The sequence below is a fragment of the Rhyacophila brunnea genome, unplaced genomic scaffold (assembly GCF_057557595.1).
Source record: "Rhyacophila brunnea isolate RB1 unplaced genomic scaffold, BYU_Rbru_1.0 scaffold_11, whole genome shotgun sequence".
Taxonomy (NCBI): Eukaryota; Metazoa; Arthropoda; class Insecta; order Trichoptera; family Rhyacophilidae; genus Rhyacophila; species Rhyacophila brunnea.
In genome coordinates this window covers 5,274,643-5,297,013 of record NW_028232763.1, presented here as the reverse complement: position 1 = coordinate 5,297,013, position 22,371 = coordinate 5,274,643, and the positions used below count along the sequence as shown (strand labels likewise).

Sequence of the window (22,371 nt, the reverse complement as noted above, 5' to 3'; positions counted from 1 at the left end):
GGGAAGCCTTGGCGGAGGAGGTCGTTGGTGATATCCTCCGTGTGTATGCCGATCGAGAGGCCCCTGATGACGACCGACATCCGGTCGCTTGCGTGTCCTGAGTGTTTGGCGGGGTTTGCCTCTTTGATCGGCGGATGTGCTGGAAGTCTGTGGTTGCGAGATGATGGTCTGTAGTGGGGGTGCGTCCTGCTCTTGTTGGTCCATGTGTGCGATGAAATTGTGTTGGTGTTATTAGTCCTCCAGGTGGGTAGGGGGGGCGATGCGGCGTGGATGTTTGACGCGGCATCGTCTTGATAGGCCGTCAAGAGCAGGAAATGTAGTGTTAAATAGTCTCGTAGTCTGGTGGGCTTATAGGTAGCGAGTTTGTCGATCTCGCTAGCGATTTTTTCCATGGTGAAGTCGGCGGGTGGTCGTCTACTGTACATTCTTGCGCTGTGGTGGCAAGTAGGTGTGATGAACGGCTGGCGAGTAGGTAACTCGCTATGATGGCCGGTAGGTATATGGCTGGTCACTTGCGGCGGTGAAAGTAGGTAAGATTTTCTTGTCGGCTGCTTTCTATGCGGTGTCTTGATTTATGTGAAGGTCTCAGCTTTGGGCAGGTATCGGTTGTAGGCAGGTATCGGAGCGCGGGAAGAGACGTCCGCTCGCGACGGGTGCTAGACCGCAAGTGGGGACTATCCCGATGAAAACGGGACGTCTGTTCACATTAGTCTACAACAGGGGGGGGGGGGGGAAACTGCGGCCCGCCGGGTATTTTTTTGCGGCCCGCCATCATTAATTGTACTTCTGATCACGAATAACTTTTTTATAATTTTTTAAAAAAAATATTGACAATAGATTAAAATTTGTTAAGCAATAGTACGCGATCCATTTTCAATAGATATTGATAGTGTACCGACAGAGCTACAACTTGATTTAAGAGAATTGCATCGTCGAGAAGAAATCTCCAAATTTTTCAATGCTCTTAATTCAGACAAATTCGACCAACTTAAAGATTATGCAAGAAAAATGTTCGTTATTTTTGGATCAACCTATATAAATGTGAACAAACATTTTCAATCATGAACCTCAATAAAAATTCTTTACGATCAAATATCTCCGATGCCTATTTACAAGCAGTATTGAGAATATCAACTACAAAATTAACACATGAATTTAAAAAAAAATTACAACAGTTTCATTCTTCTCATTATTTTTTTTGTAATGTTTATTTTTCGTGATAATAAATAGTGTATATCAAAAAATTGTATTTTATTTGCGGCCCGCCGCTCATTTTGAATTCTTGAATTTGGCCCTCCATCCAAAAAGTTTGCCCGCCCCTGGTCTACAATATAGCGACTGCGATACATGGCAGTCGAGGTGGTTGGCATCCACCAAGGGACGACAAACGTATCTGATGTGTTCTGCAGGCTTCAAATAAGACAACTAATACCATCACACTGGGTAAGCCAGTTCATGACCGGCCATGGTGACTTCGCAGCCAAGTTGCATGGTTTTCGTTTGATAGAACATGTGCCGGAATGCACATGTGGGCACGACCATCAGACGATGAACACGTCTTCATGTCATCGACTGCCCGTTGACGGGATCCGACCGAGAGGAGCTGTTTGCCAGGGTCTGTCCACACATGGGCCCGATTGGCCACGCCGACTTGATATCAACCAAGGCCAACTTTGAGGGATTTGAAAAATTTTCTGCGTCATATGGAGGACGGAATAATTCCGATTCCTTCGTAGATTCATCACTCTCAACTCCTGACTCCTCTGTTTCGGCAGAGTTTCAGTACACGGATACAGAGGACACTTCATGTCAATAAATTTTATTTTCTAAAACTCTTTTTAAGCACTAAAGTGCATGGTTGCTATATCAGTCCCGTGCAGCATCGCTTCGGGACAAGGAAGTGTGGCACTAAAATCTTTTCATTCTGACACGTTTATAGCGTCATGGAAGGTGGCTGTGCACAAACCGCGGCTGCATATACATGGTGGGTGGAGATGGGGCAATTCAAATTATATCCCTGAGAGTGATTCTTCATTGCCTCTATCCGGATTATATATACCTAATTTATGAAGTCTGGGTCGCGGGTTCGATACTGAGGCTGGCAAAAATGCATGCTGTTTTTTTTTACCAATGGATTGTTCGAATAACTCGCCAAAGTTTGCTAATATAACCTCCACTCTATGGAGGCCCATACGCTCCATTCCAGGATCTGAATGTGCCAGTGGCGAACGATGGAGGTAGGCTGTTAAGATCCACCATAAATAGTGCACACTAAACTTTGTCAATCATACGTTTTTGTTTTTTTATTGAACTAACACTACAATTTACACATGGCGTTGGTTAGTTTTATTCAATTAAACCCTGCAAAAACCAAAACATAATAGATAGTAGTCAAAACATCTTCTTCTTCGACCATGTCCGATTCTAATAAGATCATATGGATGTCGGCCACTTACACATACTCTGATTGACACACAAATTGAAGAACAATATGTGTACTTGTCAGACCCAGGATTTGAACCTAGGACCCACGGCACTATAGGCCGACGCTTAAGCCACATACTCGTCTTCAATTAAACCCTGCCAAAACCAAAACATAATAGATAATATTCAAAACATACTCGTCGATTTATCAAATATCTGAAATTATGTCATCAAATCATACATAACTGAATATTTTATAGATTAAATAATATTTTATTTATCTATTATAGTTTGGTTAGGCAGGGCTTAATGAATTAAAAAAAAAATAACCAACAACACACCTAATATGTAATAATTATGTATTTCTAATTCAACGAAAACCAATAAGTATGAACGAAAATGTGTGCACAATTTTATCGGATCGCCTAAAATATACCAAATCTATTATGGTTTGGTTGGGGCAGGGTTTAATTGATTTTTAAAAACTAACCAACTGCATCTGTAAATTATAGTCTTATTTCAATAAAAACAAATACGTATGACATAAACAATGTTTAATGTTCACTATTTATGTCAGATCTTAACAGCCTACCTCCACCCTTCACAACTGGAATGTGCTTACTGATACCTCCTCAACCCCGGAGTCTTGAAGATGGGAGATAATGGAGTGGGCGATACTTCATTGCCATAATGGTTGGCAAACATTTCGAGAATACGGGTTATTATAGAAAACACGATATTTGGGACAACGTCATCTTGGTTTACTTTATTCAGTCACTTGACGTAATAAAAGATACAATAATTATTGAGCTAAACTAAATAGATTACGACAAATAGCTTTCCGAAAAGGTTGCTCAAAAATACATAATTAATTATTGGTATAATATTATAGTAACTATAATAAATCAGTAATATTATACAAAGTGCAAGTATTATATTTTTGATAGCACAAAGATTTGATAACATTTCGGGGATTCCAAATTAAATTTGTTCCGCATTATCATCGTCAATAGGTTGATCGGAAATTCCCGATAACTCTGAAAAGCACGTGTTATTGAATCACTATGATAATTAATAATTTTCAATTTTACTCAGATTTTTCGTTTAAGTCGTTCAAATATTTTTTGTAGAAATAGCATAATCTTATTGTTATTTAGGTTATGTCATTAAAAAACTTTTATACAAATATCGTGAAGGCTAAGAATGAAAAAGCGGCACCCATAGTATAGTGTAGGGTTGGCGAACCTTTTTACGTACGCGTGCCAAAATTTGCCAAATATTATTTTTCAACTGTCTGACGTGCCAAGCAGTTATGGGGGAAATAACTTTCTATTAAAAATGATGATGTTCTAGATACCACTCACAGAATATAGCACACATATATTTTTATCACTTTTTTCTATTACGCCATACAATATTTCGGTCCACCAATTTTGAAACTGTCTGCGAGAATTACTACTACTAGCTTCGTCAAGTTTTTGTTTCTTATTTAGTGCAGTCATTTTTGTGGGTACCTATGAAAATGTGTGTTAATGTTTTAATTAGTTTGATTCTTTACGCACAAATTGACACCAGAAATGCTCCGATCAGATCTGGCATTCTCTCTCTACAGTGATCTCAAGCATTGTAAATCGATCAAAATTAGTGGTTCGCGGCGCGGCATTCCCCGCCGCCTGATGAGGTTAATGCGTTAATATTATGTGTGAGGCATAAAGTCTAAAGACCGACATATGCAATTATATCTTTTAATTAAGCGTAATGCTTATTCTTGAAGAGTATTTGCCTGCTTTTTTTTATACAATCCGATCTGTCATTTATTGTTATTATAGTTATTTTTTTCTCTTCAAACGCGTGCCATGCAAAATCATCTCGCGTGCCATGGGTTCGCCATCACTGGTATAGTGCGTAATACCTGAGATAGATTTAAAAAAATGTTGCAGTATAACTAAAAAAAATACTGGATGAATATTGATGATCATTACACAAATTACAGACCATATTGGTACCAATATAACAAAGTATAATTTATATACCTCACATTTCGAAGTTTCAAAAAAAAACTCCTCTAAAATAAAGTGTTTGCAACTATTCGTCGCAAGTAGGTAAAGGAATCAGATAGCAGCAGTGGAGTGGTGAGGTGACAATAGCGGGTTTCGCACCTACATACAACCGCTGTCAATCACGTAGGCTTACTCAAGAATGAATAATGATCTCCACGTACAATCCAATAAGGTTGCAAAGTCGCCTTCATGTCGTTATTTTAGAATCTAATGTTATTGAAATTAAGCCTATAACGTTGTGGGTCTCAGGTTAGAATCCTGGGTCTGGCAAGTACACATATTGTTTTTCAATTTGTGCATGAGTCAGAGTAAGGACCTAATAGGTTGAGCAAGTGGCTAACATCCATTTTTCGTAAAAACAAAATCTATTAATACAAACCTCCACTCTGTGGAGGCCAATAATATGATCTTATTGGGATCGGAAATGGTCGAACGAAGAAAAATCTTCAGCAGCGTAAAAATAACTCTTCTTGGTCGTACACTCATGGCTGAGGATCGTGACAATTTTTTAATTTTTCCATCCTTTGAGCGACCAACACTTTCCATCCTTCTCGATCTTCCGCTTTTCTCAGAGCAGAATGAATGGTGCCCCCAGTCAGTTCTTTCACTCGGTCGCTCTAGCGTGCACACGCTCTTCCTCTGCTTCGCCTTCCCTGGAGGCCACCCAAAACCACCAGTCTCTCCAGGCGCCAACACCACATTTCATTGGCATCAATTGACTTCCACTCTCTTGCCTTCAGGGTCCATGACTCGACTCCGTATAAAAATATAGAGAACACTAATGTTGGCACAAGCATAATTTTTGTGTCAATCGAAATAACAAAGGAAAGAAAAAGAGAAACATACATATTTTATTTACGATCGGTATCGATTATACAATAAATTGTAAATGGCGCGTTTAACGGAAGCAGTTTTAATATTAAACAATGTATTAACGGTGGAGAAATATATATTATAACAAAACAATTAAAGTAGCGTCGAATGACTTTTATTATGAACTTATATGGGTGTAAAAAGATGGTACCGAAACCTAAAATACTGGTAGTTTTATCATCCACAAAACCAATATTTAAAAGTAATATTTTTTATCTGTCTGTTTTTGTCTTATCGTAATATTATTATCAGCTATCGGGATTTATCTAAGCTCACCAATATACGAGTAAAAACACGTGAAAGTAATATACGGAGGTGATAATATGGCACTATGTCGATTCTAAAACATTCTATAAAAGGATTCATAAGTGAATATACCGTGATTTTTGGAATATAAACAATAAGTAAGAATTAATTTTTATAAAAAATATATTATTACAGTGAAAATAATTGACGTGTTTTGTGATGTGATTGTTTTAAAAAGTGGCAAATTCTGTAAAGAAGTGGGCTCTAGTTTTGTCAAATCTGTAGGTAGTAATTGCAACAATTTGATAAATAGTCAATAATAATAATTGAATGCAATAGTTAACGTACTGAGGATTAAAATAATATATGTTATATATAATTAAAAAAATAGTTAGGAGCACCACATATGTATCTATCTATGCTACTGTAATGTATGAAATCGAAATGGTATTATAAGCATGTTGATTGTGCTGTATATTTTATTCCGACCATGTCCGATCCTATTATGGGCGTCCACAGAGTGGAGGTTTGTATTAACAGATTTTGTTTTTTACGAGAAATAGATGTCAGCCACTTGCTCAACCTATTAGGTCCATACTAGGGAATCCAATCCCGAGCCAAAATTCTGATCCCGGGATTTCGGGATTACAATTTGACAATCCCGGGATTGGCATTTTTTCCATTGTTAATATAATTTTTTTATATATACACATAACATTGATAAAATCGGTCAAAAATAAATCTAGTATAATTTATACTATTAAAGACATTTATTGTTAATATTGTGTATCTACGTTCAATCTTGGAAATACATAAGTTTAATGGAGTAAATAATATTGTAATATAATAAATATATAAAATTGCTGTTTCTGATAGTAAAGACTTAATGAATGGATTAGCGAGATTTAAAATAGTAAAGCAAATAATCATGGCGTAGATGGCCTTTCCGCTTCAATATAATTAGTCAGCCAAATATGAAACTGCCGTAAAACGTATGATATCATGGTGGAATTACATTGTTAAAAGTGCGAAGCATTGTTTTTTTCCAATCTTTCCATTTTTAATAATTTATGTGAAAAAATAAAATGAATCGGCAACCTACACATGGGTATAAATCAAACTTCATTCAAACTCAGTTTATTTCTAATGTAGTTATTTTTTATTAACGCATTCGCTGCTAACTATATAATGAGATTTTATTTTCCCCCTTTAAAATGCACGTTAATTACATCGATCGGCCGCCTGGCAATTACGCGCATGCGCGTCTTTAGCGTCCAAAGTATTAAAAGTATTTTTTCTGTTATATTTTCGCTTTTATTTTATTTTCAATAAAAATTGATAAAAAAAATCAATCCCGAAATCCCGGGATTATGTTTATCAATCCCGGGATTCATAAGTATCGAAAATAGCTCGGGATCCCGGGATTGGAATCCCTAGTCCATACTCTGATTCATACACAAATTGAAAAACAATGTGTAGGTACTTGCCATACTCAGGATTCTTACCTGGGACCCACGACGTTATAGGCTGACGCTTAAGCCGCGCGGCCATCGTGGATTGTCAAAAAGGTTTAGGTATAGGTATATATAGTTTAAAATTGTAGGTATATACAATATTAATTGTTTTAATGAGAATTAAAGTGGTACAAGTGACGTTTAACTAAAACATGAGTTTGAAACCATTTTCACACCAACAAAAATCTATTATTTATGGGTGAAAAAAAAAACATACATTCGCTTTCTATAAAAATATTATTATATTATATATTATTGTATTCGCAATATTGTATTACACTGTATATTGTTACTTACTTTTTTTAGGTACCAAATAGTAATTAAGGGAGCGATGATGAAAGTGATACAAGTGACATATAAGTAAAAATGAATAAGTATAATTAAAGAAACAATAAATGACGGCCACCATAATTGGCCCAACCACTGTTTGTAGAAATAGATGATTGTTGTACATTGAAATAAATGCTACTACTTTAAGGTATTTCGAACAGGCCATTGAATTGTATTCGAAGATAATTAATAATATTAATAACACTTCCATCGTACTTCGCAATTCAGTACCATGGTTTGAAAGTAGGCCGCCTTGGTCACTGGCAAATAGTTCCGCTAGGTCGGATCCCATTAGTGGGCAGTCTCAGAGGACGAGCTCATCGTCTTGATGGTCGTGTCCACGTGTGCATTCCATCCAATGACATTAATATGGACGAATCATCTGGAAAAGAAAATGACACTCACTTTATTGTCGGGTCTGCCGAATGGCATAATCTCTTCTAACGCCATTACAATAAAGGTGAAATTGCTATAAATTCCTGATGCTTTTTGTTGAGTCTGCCGAATGGTTCGGTTCGAACGGGTTCGCTCAAATGAACATTGGCATTAGAAACACTGCTCTAACGCCATTACAATAAAGGTCATATTGCTATAAATTCCCGATGCGTGATATCGCATAATGGAAATTGCGTGACGTCTACCTATACATGCGAATGCGCGAATTTACTTGCTAGCTACTGTATTGAGTGCGTCGTCCATTAATAATGTCATTGATTCCATCACAATATGTTCTATAAAACGACAACCGTGTAGCTTGTCTGCGATGTCGCCATGGCCAGACAGGATCTGGCTTACCCAGTATGTTGCCATGAACGGTCCTCTTTGTGTAAGATGGTTAGAGGTATGGTTAACACCATTCCTCAATTTTGTCCGGTCTGTAAGATATGATACTTGCAGCTGATTTAAAACAGGCCCGTCTCGTTAATATGAACGAAATGTTCATTGCACGAGAGTGGGTGAATTTAGGGTGGTTCTAAACCGTTAATGTTTTCATTTAATAATATTTCACCCTTCACAAAGATATTTTCCTAAACCAAACAAAAACTGCCATATTTTTTTTACAGAAACCAATAAGTATAACAAACATATGTTTTAGCGAAGTTATTTTGTTGTACAGATTATTTATTATTCACTTCACCACACGCTTAACATAAAAAGTTAAATACAGGTACCTATATCGACTTCGATAATTTTCGCTGTCCCACATGTCAAAATATGAGTCGTCAGCTGAATGCAGAACTATTCTAACTCACATTTGAAATATTTTGCAGAAAAGTTTTTTGAAACAGACTACTTTAGTTAAGTATTTATTATTCATGCAGACAAGTGTATGCACCCTTTTTTCATCAATAATCCAACTAAAATATGATGTGAATATGACTTCAGTTGTTTCAAAGAACTCTCTCGTAAAACAATTCAAATGTAACTTAGAATAGTTCTGCATTCAGCTGTGTTTATTTTTAGTTTAAAATTAAACTCCAAACAGTACCATTCATGGTACTTTAAACTCAGGAATATTTAAAGAAATGCACAATTATATTACTTATCTGGGGAAATAAGAAAATATGATTAGAATTTGATTATTTATTATTATTTTGTTCTTTCAATCTTTCATGTATTTTCTGCAAACGAAATTTTCTTCTTTTTCTTTTGAGCAGTTATTAATAGATTTTTGTTTTTACGAGAAATGGATGTTAGCCATTTGCTCAACCTATTAGATCCATACTCTGAATCTGAATCCAAACACAAATTTAAAAACAGTAATATGTTTATTTTCCAGACACAGGATTCGAACCTAGAACCCACAACATTAAGCTGACGCGTAAGCCACTCGGCCATCGTGGGCGTATAAATGAATAGGATATGTTTAATGGGAATGGGGGGAAGGCGATTTTTCTCGGGGTCGGTCGAGTTCCTTGGGGCGGGCCTTTTAAAAACCATTGTAAAGATGATCAATTAATTATGTTACTTTTTTACAGAATAATAAGCAAGCATGCTTCAGAGGATCCTGCAATGGGTCTTCGAGAACAAATTCTTGACGTTTCTCGGCGTCCTCTTATTCACATTTTTTGTTGCGACGATCGCGCTGGCCGTGGAGTCAAGCAATCGGCTCGAAAGGCTAACAAAATGCGAAGATCTGATAAAAAACATTACTTCCGTAACAACTCCTGCTCCTACCACTGTAACTGAAGAAACTACACAAACAGGACAGCCAACCAGTAAGATAAAATAATTAGTATACATACTAGTGCTTTTCAAACTCTATACATCCCTTAAATATGAAAAATAAAGTATAAAAAAATTATATAATATTAATCTTTTTTCAACACTACTAACACCCTGGTCCGAGGGTCCGCATTGTACTGCAGTTGCACCGCACTATCAGTGCAATGCCTGACTGTGAAGAATGCGTGACAGTTTGCCGCTGGTGACCAAGCACACATGATTTCAGAAAATCACATAACATAAATATATTGTAACCTCACTGAGAATCGAATCCGGAGCCCTCTGATAAAAGGCCAGCGCCTGATGCACTGGCCTACGAGGGCCGCTAAAAAAATTGATGATGCCCCAAAAATAGTTTTTTTTTGAGTCCTGCTTTTTAAAGTAAAAACAATAATCTTTAGTCTGCACAGTATACTTCATGGTCCGCACAAGGGGCCGGGCTCTAGCCTGGGGGCCCGGAGCCTGGCGGGGGTAGACCAGATAAATGAGACAAATACACATAACTTAATTTGCTAAAGGTAAAAAAGTCGCATGCAGCGCTAATTAAAACATTTAACATTTAAAAATTTGTAGTTGTGTGATGCAATATTTTAATTGTGTGTCGATAATCGATAAGACCATGAGCTGTATGCCAGTGTTCGTCCACACATGGGCCCGATTGGCCAGGCCGACTTGTTATCAACTAAGGCTAACCTTGAGGCATTTGAAAAATTTGCTGCGTCATATGGAGGACGGAATAATTCCGATCCCTCCTTAGATTCATCACTTTCAACTCCTAACTCCTCTGTTTCGGCAGTTTCAGTACACGGGTACAGAGGATACTTCATGTCGTTAAAGATAAATGACGGCAGAGCAACTCAAGACTATTTTTATTTTCTAAAACTCTTTCTTTAAGCACTAAGGTGCATGGTTGCGACATCAGTTGGCTGAAATTGGCTGCTCAATGAACACAATTTCTCATCAAGTACCTATTAAAATAATGATATAATAATTTAAATATGAATAATAATTTTAAATATATATTTTAAAAGTACCCATAATAATTCTTTCTTTCGACCATGTCCGATCCTAATAAGATCATATGGGCCTCCACAGACTGAAAGTTTGTATTAACAGATTTTGTTTTTACGAGAAATGGATGTCAGCCACTTGCTCAACATATTAGATCCGTACTCTGACTCATAAACAAATTGAAAAACAATATGTGTACCTACTTGCCAGACCCAGGATTCGAACCTGGGACCCACGACGCTATAGGCCGATGCTTAAGGCTATACTTCAGTTGAGGCATGATTTAAAAAGATCGTGACTGTGTGACATACATTGCGTACATTTAATGTTATGTTTATTGTTATATTAGTAGTAATAATAATATATCCATTGACATGTTTTCTTTTTCGAGTACATGCGTAACCTTTTTAGTCATCTTTACACGATATAAGAATATATTCTTCCGATTCCATCACAAAACATATTGACGTGCTCACACTTCGACTACAGCTCTCCGATTGGCGACGAGTGCGAAATTTTGTCCCGCCTATTGTTGAAAATTATTTGCCGTGTCACGTATGTATGCTCTGAAGCCGCGCGGCCATCGTGGGTCACGATAGTGAGTAATTCACGAACGTCTATTTATTTTTAAATTTCATTCGATTGCGTGGCGCCCAGTTGTCCCGGCGCCAAATCATCCTAGACGACCTAGACCCACTATGTTGTATTATTAATTTTGTTTATTTTTTTCAGTTAAAGAATATCGGCTATCTTCCCACGTGATTCCATTGGCGTATCAGATCATACTAGAACCGAAGCTGTCGAAAGATTTATTTGAAGGAGACATCACGATAGTGATTAAAGTGTTAGAAAAAACTAAATCGGTAAGTGAATTGAGTTGGATAATATTATAATATTTTGTCGCTAAGTAAATACAAGGAAAATAATATGCATTCCATTTATGGAAAGCTTTAAAGATTGTATCAGAAAGCTTATTCATGCAATCAGAATATTTATCATAATCTCACTGAAGTGCTAATTTCAGATAGCAATACGTAATACAATTTATATGACTACCGATATGCTATTATTTATTACTCTGGGCGAGTAGTATTAGTGGTATATATTACTAGGATGCAGTCCTGAAATATTATGGACTATATTTTTCTATCACATCGACCCATTAACATCAGTGGCCACAGAACAGATAATAAATAGAATACCAATAGGCTATATTCAATACGCCGTATGGTGAAGCAGGCTTTTGAACGTGTGAGTGTCCTACGAAAATGAAGCACGCATTATGCACGTGCAATAGTGTGTGTAATACACCAACATTAAATGAGCGTAAATGCATAAACCGAGAGCAGTTTTCAGTATTTGGCGTTAAACGTATTCTAGACACGTGTGTAAGTTTAACCCGGATTCATCCTTACTCGAGTCGGTTACCTGCTATCGCCTTACCCGTTGTGTATTTCAGTTCCCATTATTTCTGAGTTCCCTGTCAGTGGCGAATTACTTAAAGTTATTAAATTATTAACTAATAACCTAAAGATATTTCATAGGTAAAACATACTAACCGTGAATAGAGGTATAATATTTATTTTATAAGAAGCATAGATATATGTCTCAAAAGTTGTGATTATATTGAGATGCATGTCGCGTACTGTCACGCTATCACGGTGACCAAATATTTAGTCTATGGTTTCGTCATTTTGCCGAATATTTTGAACGAACACGGTGTCTGTAAATTCAATTTTGGAGTAACCTAGTAACAAGTATCTATAAATTCAATAATATTTTGAACAGAACCCAACCATAGATAACAGACAACTTTCTTATAGAAAATACATAGTGGCAACGGCAAAAAACAAAAAAACACGATTTTGTGGAGGTTTGTATTAACAGATTTTGTTTTTACGAGAAACCGATGTCAGCCACTTGTTCAACCTATTAGGTCCATACTCTGACTCATACACAAATTGAAAAACAATATACCTACTTGCCAGATCCAGGATTCGAACCTGGGACCCACGACGCTATTATAGTCCAACGCTTAAGCCGCGCGGCCATCGTGGGTCAATATATAATTATATATATATATTATAATATAAAAAAATACTATCCGTGAAATGCTCTTGACACAAATTATTTTATATTGAAATATTGTACCTTTATGACTGGTTCTTGGGACCTTTTCCACGGCTTAAATCCTGGACCCCTGCCCCTGGACGTCATCTATATTATGGAGTTATCCCCTAAGGAAGAGGGGGTCTAATAATATATATGATATTTTATGACGAATGGCATATGAATGATTGTAGAAAATATGAAGTCGAAAAACTAACAGAATATTAACATGGATTTATGTTTTGTACTATTCCATTTGAGTCGTTTTTTGCGACCCGGGTTTCACCTTTCGGCATCTTCAGGCGCCGTGTACACTCACCAAAGGCAAACACACTCTGACAACGAACACTCTTAACTCTAGCTTATATAATAAATCAATACAATAAAGTAGGTAAAAACTCAATTACCTACCTATCAAGTCAAAGGTCACAACAAATACAAAAATACAAATTATGAATAGTTGAAGCTGTTTGCCTTTGGTGAGTGTACATGGTGCCTGAAGATGCCGAAAGGCGAAACCCGGGTCGCAAAAAACGACTCAAATGGAAAAGTACAAAACTTAAATCCATTAGAATTTAAATTCAAATTCCATCAAGTACCTTCGGTCGATAGTATTAATATTAGAATATAAACAATTTGCTAGAAATAGAATCGATCATTTTTTTAAATAAAAAAATGGATAGGGGGGTAAAAGATTTGTGATGCAATGTGACGATGGGGGTGGGTGGGTATGGATTCAAAAACTGAATATCTTGTGACGTAATTTATATAATGTGACCCATTAATTTAGTATATATATTATGTTTATAGGTATTGCTGCACAGCCATAATTTAGCTATTATTCAAATTACAATAACATCACCTGGCGGCGAAGCGATGTCTCCTCATTATAAACTCTCCAATGATGATACTGAGATCCTGTCAATAGATTGTGATAATGAACTACTGCCAGGAAACCACACTATCCATATTGTATACAAAGGAAGCATGGAAGGCATTGTTGGCCTGTATGTCAGTGATGTCAATAATAAAACGTAAGTAGGTACACATATTCATTTCGACCACCACCCACTTTGAGATTAAAAAAAAATCTAGTGCCTCCCATATTTTTCAACTTACCTTTTTACATTACCATCTATTTCGTATCTTAAAAACAGTTATTGTAAATATAATTTGTAAACATGTATTATTATATGGATAGGATAGATAGGGTGTGACCCATATCCTATTTCTGAGATCAAAGAATGTTTCAATGAGAGGAAATAAAACTCATGCTTAATCATATTTAGGAGTATTTTTTATTAACATTAAAAGAAGGCTTTGAATTTAAAACTTATCGAACGTGAAGGATGAATCTGATGATTTTCGACGAGTTTGTTATCATCAGGCTCGAATTCACTCAAAAACAGCTGTAAGTCGCCGCGTTCAGCAACTTGCAGCCGATTTCTCTTTTTAGTTAGCAACGTTGCTACAGCACTAAATCCACGTTCTCACAAATACGACGATGGGAATGCTATCAGAAATCGTTGAACAACCGACCATAACCCGGGGTACAGTTGAGAGATTCGCTTCTGCAGCCAAAATTCTTGGTCAACCAATTAGCCATCTCCCAGCCATTCTTGAATTTAATTTTTAATTCTTCGTTTGTTGTCAATTCTATAAGTTCTTCTTACTGCTATTTTGTTTCAATAATGTTAATATGTTAATATTTGTATTTGTGTGATGCAATTTTTGATTGTGTGTCGATACTCTATAGTCTACAGTGCTACTTTCATATCGAATCTTCTACGTCACTACGGTCGTTTCTTGAACTAAAACCCTCCTCCGCGTTTACTTTCCGCTACTACATTCCCCTCCCCCATAATTCAGTATGTGTTCGATATCACGTGGAGGTTTATGTGGTGAACACAGTATCACCACGTTGATAAATTTAATCTATGGTTACGTCATTTTGCAATATATTTTGAATGATCTACAAATTAAAGCATGGGAAGTGCCAACTCTAATTTAATAATAATTTGAATTATTATTCATGGTTCATGGTAATTAATGGCATGAATAATATTTTGAATAGGACCCAACCAGCAAACCATAGATAATATACGTAAACACCAGTCATACATAATAATTTTATAGAAAATCTATAGAGAAAACCACTAAAAACAAAGAATACGTGGAGACCTGCAGAAAATAGAAAAAACGTTTACTGACTCGTGCGGTTGATGATGTAGCGTAATACGCGTGAGGTGACCTCATTGTTGTTCTGGCCATTTCGGCAGATTTTGCTAAATGACAATATTTGTCTTTGGTTCAAAATGTGACACGGGATAGCAGCACCAGTCTGATAACATTTTAAATACCAAGAAAACATCACACTTTTTTCCCGTTGAAGGAGGACGGGGATTGCACGTGACAGCACTTAACGTGATAATAATGTGTTCGCCCCATTATTAACATTAAAATGCCTAAAAAATTACGGAAACAGAAACAGGCAGGAAAGAGATATGCACAGAACAGATAATAAATAGAATACCGATTGGCTATATTAAAAACGCAGCACGTTGAAGCAGGGTTTTTGAATGTGTGAGTGTCCTACGAAAAAGAAGCACGCATTATGCACGTGCAATAGTGTGTGTAATACACCAACATTAAATGAGCGTAAATGCATAAACCGAGAGCAGTTTTCAGTATTAGACGTACAACATATTCTTGACACGTGTGTAAGTTTAACCCGAATTCTTCCTTACTCGAGACGGTTACCTGCTATCGCCTTACCCGTTGGGTATTTCAGTTCCCATTATTTCTGAGTTCCCTGGAGATATGTTATTAAATCATAGATACGTAATTTTAGATATTTTATAGATGGAACCAGATTTTTTTTATCTATTATGGTTTGTTTTAGGCAGGGGTCACATGAATTAAAAAAAAAACTAATCAACACTATCTGCAATTTGTATTCTTAGTTCAATGAAAACAAATACGTAAGACTGACAGTTTAGTGTGCACTAGCCACTATCTATGTCGGATCTTAACAGATTATCCCCAACCTTCACCAGTACTGCATACAATTCTAACCAATTACGGAATGCGAGTTTAATTTTTAATATAATAATATAGACCAGTGATTCCCAACCGCCGGTCCGCAAATAGTTGCCGAAAACCAACGTTTTATGCAATAGCACCAGTCTTAATCTAGATTTCCCTATTATCAGTGACAAAAAAACAACAAGAGTGTCGACAGCTTCAAATACCTGGGGGTACACATCGCTACCCGAATGGGAATGGTTTGAGCAACATTCAACCTGATGCGGAATGTCTGGGACTCACGACTGTACATATCCGATTAAAACCAAGAGTCGCTCTTTCGACGGTTGAATTCTGACGGTGCTGCTTTACGGTAGCCAATCATGGCATCTTACGAATTCTCAGAGCAACCGTATACTGAACTAAGAAAACAGATGTTTGCGATGGATACTGGGTGTGTGGTGGTATGACTTTAGGAGCAACTAGGAGATAAGGGAACGCACCAAGCAGCCTCTTATTACGCTGAGAGTGAAGAAGCGACGTTGGACCTGGCTCGGCCACGTGCTGCGGATGCCAGAAGAGAACCTCAACATGGCTTGCATGTTCTTCAAGCCGACCGGATTCCGGCATCCTGGAAGGCCACTAAATACTAATTATAGAGTGTATACGGCGGAGCTACGGGATGCTGGTTTGACCTGGAACGAATTAAGAAGACAGGCGAGTGATAGGGATGCTACAACTAAGGGGCGGATATGGCCGAAGAAGAACAAGATAGACGAGTATTTTCTAAACGTCAGTTAGCAAATAGTTTCTGCAAACCAACGATTTGTGCGGTAGCACCTATCTTAATCCAGTTTTCCCTCTGATTAGTGAGAAAAAAAACAACGGGATTGTCGACAGCTTTGAATACCGGGGGCACACATCACGGGAGATGGCAATTTGCAAAGAGAGCTCGGTACCCGAATGGGAATGGCTGAAGCAACATTGAACCAGACGCAGAGTGTCTGGGATTCACGACTGTACATACTCGGTTAAAACCAAAAGCCGCCTATTCGACGCTTAAATTATGACGGTGCTACTTTACGGTAGAGAGTTATGGCACCTTGCTCGAAGGCTCAAAGGAACCGTGTACTGAGTTTCGAGAACAGTTCTTCGCAACGAGAAGAAGCAGCTTCTCATCACGCTGATGGTGAAGAGGCGACATTGGGCTTGGTTCGGCAATGTGCTGCGGATGCCCCGAAAGAATTTCTAATTGGTTGTCCTCTTTTTCGTGCCAACCTGCTGAAGACTGCTAAATATTATCCATATAGTGTATACGGCGGAACTATGGGGTGCTGGAATGACCTGGGAAGATGCAAGGAGTCAGGCGAGAGACAGACATTTTTTTGATTCTCCGTATGGTGTCTATAATAATAATTATTATTATGGGTGGATATGGCAATGGCATGGATATAGAAGAAGATATTTTAACATTAATGTAATAGTATGAACTAAGGTGAACGTGATGTTATTCTTACCCCCGATGTTAAGCTTATGTTCAGAAGGTTGCTTGAGTGTGAATGACATAATATGTTCGTTCAGTGATGAATAATACACAAGTTGGTATTTTCTTGATTTTATTTTATAGTAATCAAGTTCGGTAACATGGCAATAAAAAATGCCTGTCATATTGAATTAAGTTTAAGTTGAAAGGTTTAATAATTAGATTATACTTTGGAATTTAGATATGGTGAGAGACACGGAACAGTGGCGTGTGTCGACTACATTATAGAAAGGCTCAATCCGCTCAATGCCAACTGTCCCATTTCCGTTGCGTCATTGTCTATGGTCTATAAATGACTATAGACAATAACATGTCGGTTGTAGTGTTACACAAAACCTATATAAGCAATGTTAAAATATAGGTAAAAAAAAGGGTTGTGTCCGTGAGGAGCACAAATTTTATCTCGTATTTGACACATTTCTTTGCGTGGCCATCATTGGCTGGTGATTTATATAATACAAGAGAATTAAAATAATATGAGACCCTTCAGTTATAGAATTCCCCTTGGCCCGTGTAGCCCTTGAAATCAATGGGTTATTTTGGTCCTCCATATAAACAACATGGAAAATGTGAAAGAGACCAGACTCGCCGAATGAATGTAGATACTACTGCTATCGCCACGTTTGTAGTTCACAACATCAGGTCACAGGTGACAGGTATCCAATTGGATAAGAATTAGGTCGCGTTATCAGTGAACGATGATCACAAAATATTTGTTCACTAATGTTTTTACTTTAACTTTTGAAATCGGATGATTTAAAACACTACCCAATTACTGTGAATATTTAGATTTATCTCGGCTTCCTGGGAGAGAAGTGTACGATCTGGAGCCGTATCACAGGATCCAGTTATGAACATAATTATTTTGAAATCTCTTCAAAAATATTATGTTTCCAACTGTTCTATAGGCTATTTAAAGTTGTTCCTAATTTATCAATTTCATGATTTAATTCCACATTGTCTAATAAATAATAATATTACGACTGGTTTCTTCAGCTTAGCAGGCAATTATCAACTGATAAAGCTGTTCTCCGATCCTGAATTAATGTCATTGTTGCATGTCATTCATACAAAACATAATTAATCACTCGTCTTCTGACGTCATTCCGTTTTTAAATATTTCATGTACCTACTAGCTAGCTATCCATGCATATCAAAATTATTGGGAGCGAATGAATAGTCATGTGCAATGACGTCCCGCGGGGGTAGTCAGGTCATATTGTATTGCTTAGGGGCGGCACATAATAAAAGACGACATATTATGAAGGAACGAATGCGATCATTATACATTTTTAAATGAATGGCAGTTTTCATAAAACAGACGATGCAGTGGCTCCGTTAAGCCGCGTTGACACGGTCCAAGTACGATCCAAGTACACTTGGACCGAGTGCCATCCAAGTAGACATATTCACAGTGACGTCTCGTGGGGGTAGGCAGATTGAGCATCGCTTGGGGGCGGCAGTTACTAGAAGGGCGGAAAATCGAGGACAATCGTTAGGTATATATATAGAACTAGCTACCTAAATTTAGTAATAACGGAAATATCCTTTAATTAAAAAATCAGCTCACTGGTTGGAAACAAAATGTATTAATTAACATCCTACATGATTTAACAGGACTGTATTTTTTGTTGGGTTCGCGATGTCTAGTTTACTTCCGTTGTACTTGGAGGTCACGTTCTTGATGACCAGCAATGACACGTGGAGATTTTTGAATTATAAGTAGGTACACATAATTTTATCCAAATATTTTTGCCAGTCACTCGCGACTTTTGGAAGTTGTCAGGTGTATTTTTAAATGTATCTGAAACCTTAGACTCACAATATTTCTATTGGAGCAGAGATGGCATTTAAATTTGGCTTAGTAGGTAGTTATTTTGTCGCTAATGTATACAAAACATTTCTTAGATATTTTAGTCATGAAAGGATAATGAAAAATACTGTATAAAATAAATGGGTCGGCATTTTGGCGCTGCCTAGGGGCGGCATTTTGTCTAGGGACGTCACTGCATATTCATACTAATTATTCCTATCCAAGCTACTTGGACCGCGTCCTACTCATCCAAGTTAACTTGGATAGGAATAAATAGTATGAAGCTGTCACTTGGATGGCAGTCGATCCACGTGTACTTGGATCCGTACTTGGACCGTGTCAACGCGGCTTTAGAAAGTACTGACATCGTAGTTTGACCTCTACTTACCTAAAACTACCACTCTTTGAGAGTAGGCTCAGTTGAAAAGCTCTAATTCTTAAACATACTTACATGCTTTTGAAAACACTTCTGAAAAAATATATTGTAATCAATAGAAAAAATCTTTTTGAAAAAAGTAAGACACCCCGCAGGAATCGAACCTGCATCTCTCGGGTATAGCGCCCACGCACATAGTCTAGGTACCATGCTAAAGGAGTCATAATTAATTAAGACAAATTTTAACTATTGACCTTTTAATACTCACTGAAGCGCTTCCCAAATTGGGCTACTATTAATTATTGCCGATCGGCTTTTGTATTTTGTAATCAAAGTAGGTATTACTTTAATTACTAACTGACGTCACGGATCACTCCAAGACTTTTTCTTTGTAACTTACTTGAACTTGCTAATAATTTTTATTTTTAATTATTAGTAGAAAATGTCAAATGTGTATATCAATTTATTCAAGATTTTTTGCATTTTCTGTTTAGGATAGTCGAAAATAAATGGGTAATAAAATACGTCAGTATTTACTTAACAAATTTGAGACTAATATGAAAGGGCTAATCTGCCTAAGGGAGGTATTTTGCCTTGGGACGTCAGTAGTTACGTGCCATTTTACAGTCATAGTAGCACCCGGTGGATAATATGGAATTAACACCACACGATGTGGACAGCATTTCCTATTATTTTTGCATGAAGAAACAGTTTGACATTATCGTTTTCACTTAGCGTGTTTATCAACTGATTTGTCATTCTTAATAAGCATCCAGGTTTATGAAATACGTATCTGGCTTACGGAGTTAAATCTAGCGTTTTTGACACTGAAAACTGTTCTAAAAAAACCATAAATAAGATAGAATATGACACCAGCTTTGCTTGAAAATCAACATGCTGGCATTTTGTGCATTACATCAATATCTTAATAATAAAATAAATGTATTATAAGTATTATGATATTCAAGCCATTTCTAAGAGTTTCAAGAGCTTTACTTCACTCAGTTAATATATTATTTATTTAAATTATATATTATTATTATTAACTATTCAAGAAAATTGTAAATACCTATCTTTGTTATAGTTCACAAAGGAACACTCGGTATAATAAAATTGTATATTTTTAGTCAGATCACGTACACTGTAAAGGAACACTGATAAGAAATTTGATTATTTTGCATTTTCACATTTTACTGTGTGAAATAAAAAAAATAATAATACAGTACTATCTTCTGGTATGGGTCGTTAAAAAAACAACATTGTCTGACAATGATTATTGCCTTAAATATTTCGAAAACACTTTGGATTTTTATACGTTCCTCCCCCATGCCCCACAAGGGAGGGGGCTGACAGGGCTCAAAGGAGACCCAACGTGGCAAATCGACCAGATAAGTGAGATAAACACACATCACAAATTTGCTCTAAAAGCTAAAAAAAAAAAGTCCCCTGCGGCGCTATTTGATTTCAATATGGTTAATATGTTAAAATTCGTGGTTTTGTGATGCAATTTTTGATTATGTGTCAATACATTGGTCGATTGGATTCACAACTTCATATTTCAGGTGGATGTATTTAAAAATAATAAAAAATCGCTAAAAATACACTGAATACACCTTAACTAAACCTCGAAGACCATTTGGAAAACGCAACTGTAGAGCATCACACTGCGTTTAACCTTAGCGATAGGTAGGGAATGGGTCGCTTCAGGATGTGGGGGCCATGTTACTAATAGAATGTTCTGTCACAAAATTGCACCTGTGTTTCTGTATAACAAATTTACCTAAGTCTCCTGGAAAGAAAAAATCCATTAATAGTTCAAACACACATCATAAATAATATGATATACTAGCTGACCAGGCAAACGTTGTTCTGCCATATAAATTATTTCTAGTGAATATTTTGGTTGTTAAATAAAAAGTGGGGATGGGATCTATGACAGAAAGAGGATTAGAGCACTGTAGACGATGACCGCCGATAAAAACAAAAAAACATCAACCATTCATTTTCTCAATTCAAAATGAGTAATGATGTTCATAATGAATGAATTACCTGTGACAGGATCTCGTTGTTTAATGTTTATGCAATATCCGTCTTGTCCCTTCCAGAAAATTAGCGGATATTGGAGGGCGTCGTATGAACGGTGTGTGTCAGCGATGAACTCCAGATTATTGTTTCTTCTTCGAATCACGATTTCTCGCGTCGATGTGCGGTCGCCAACCATGATTCCAGCAATGTCGTCAACAACAGTTGCATTGAATCGACGTACGTGCTCTCCAGCTGGTGTTTTATCAGGATTGATGACAATAGCGTGATTGTCACTTTGCAAATCGTGCATGTGTGCTTTGAAGAATTTCAATAATTCATTGTGCTCATTCAACAGGGCGTCCAGTTCGCCGACGATGCGCCTGGCATTAGGCGAATTGAGGCTATTGTAGCCGCAACGTGCATCCACATGATTGATGTCCTCACCGCCGCACCCATGAAGTAGATTTGTAAAAATGTATGTGGTTCGTTTGGCATTAGCAGCAATGAGCCTACTTTGTGGTATACTTGACCTTTGATTTTGAACGTAGAATGGAATAATTGTTGACCATTTGCCGCAGTATTGTGAACTATTTCTGTTGCTCCAGACGAAGTCATTTGGAAGCATGAATTGAATGTGCGAATGGACTTCAGGAACAGGTTTGAATCTGGAACCGTGCCAATGAGCAAGCTGTTCAATGGTTCTGGTGGTATCTCAATTTCTGGTAGTTGCACTTTTCCTGATGCGCAACACATCCCGGCTGACTCATGTTTGAATTTGAGCGCATGACAATGGGGAC

General features: G+C 37.0%; 1 protein-coding gene across 2 annotated transcripts in view; it reads left to right on the top strand.

Moving 5' to 3' along the window:
• Window positions 1-22,371, top strand: part of LOC147078298 (glutamyl aminopeptidase-like) — a 76,505-nt gene that overhangs the window by 11,357 nt on the left and 42,777 nt on the right. The window contains exons 1-4 of one of the 2 annotated variants that reach the window (XM_085958328.1): window positions 5,710-5,761; window positions 9,427-9,666; window positions 11,417-11,547; window positions 13,604-13,827. In XM_085958328.1, the coding sequence (XP_085814454.1) occupies window positions 9,441-9,666; window positions 11,417-11,547; window positions 13,604-13,827 (581 nt within the window). In that variant the 5' untranslated portion in view covers window positions 5,710-5,761; window positions 9,427-9,440. Of the gene's footprint in view, window positions 1-5,709; window positions 5,762-9,426; window positions 9,667-11,416; window positions 11,548-13,603; window positions 13,828-22,371 lie in introns of those variants that run through there. The other variant, XM_085958320.1, reaches the window with a different exon arrangement.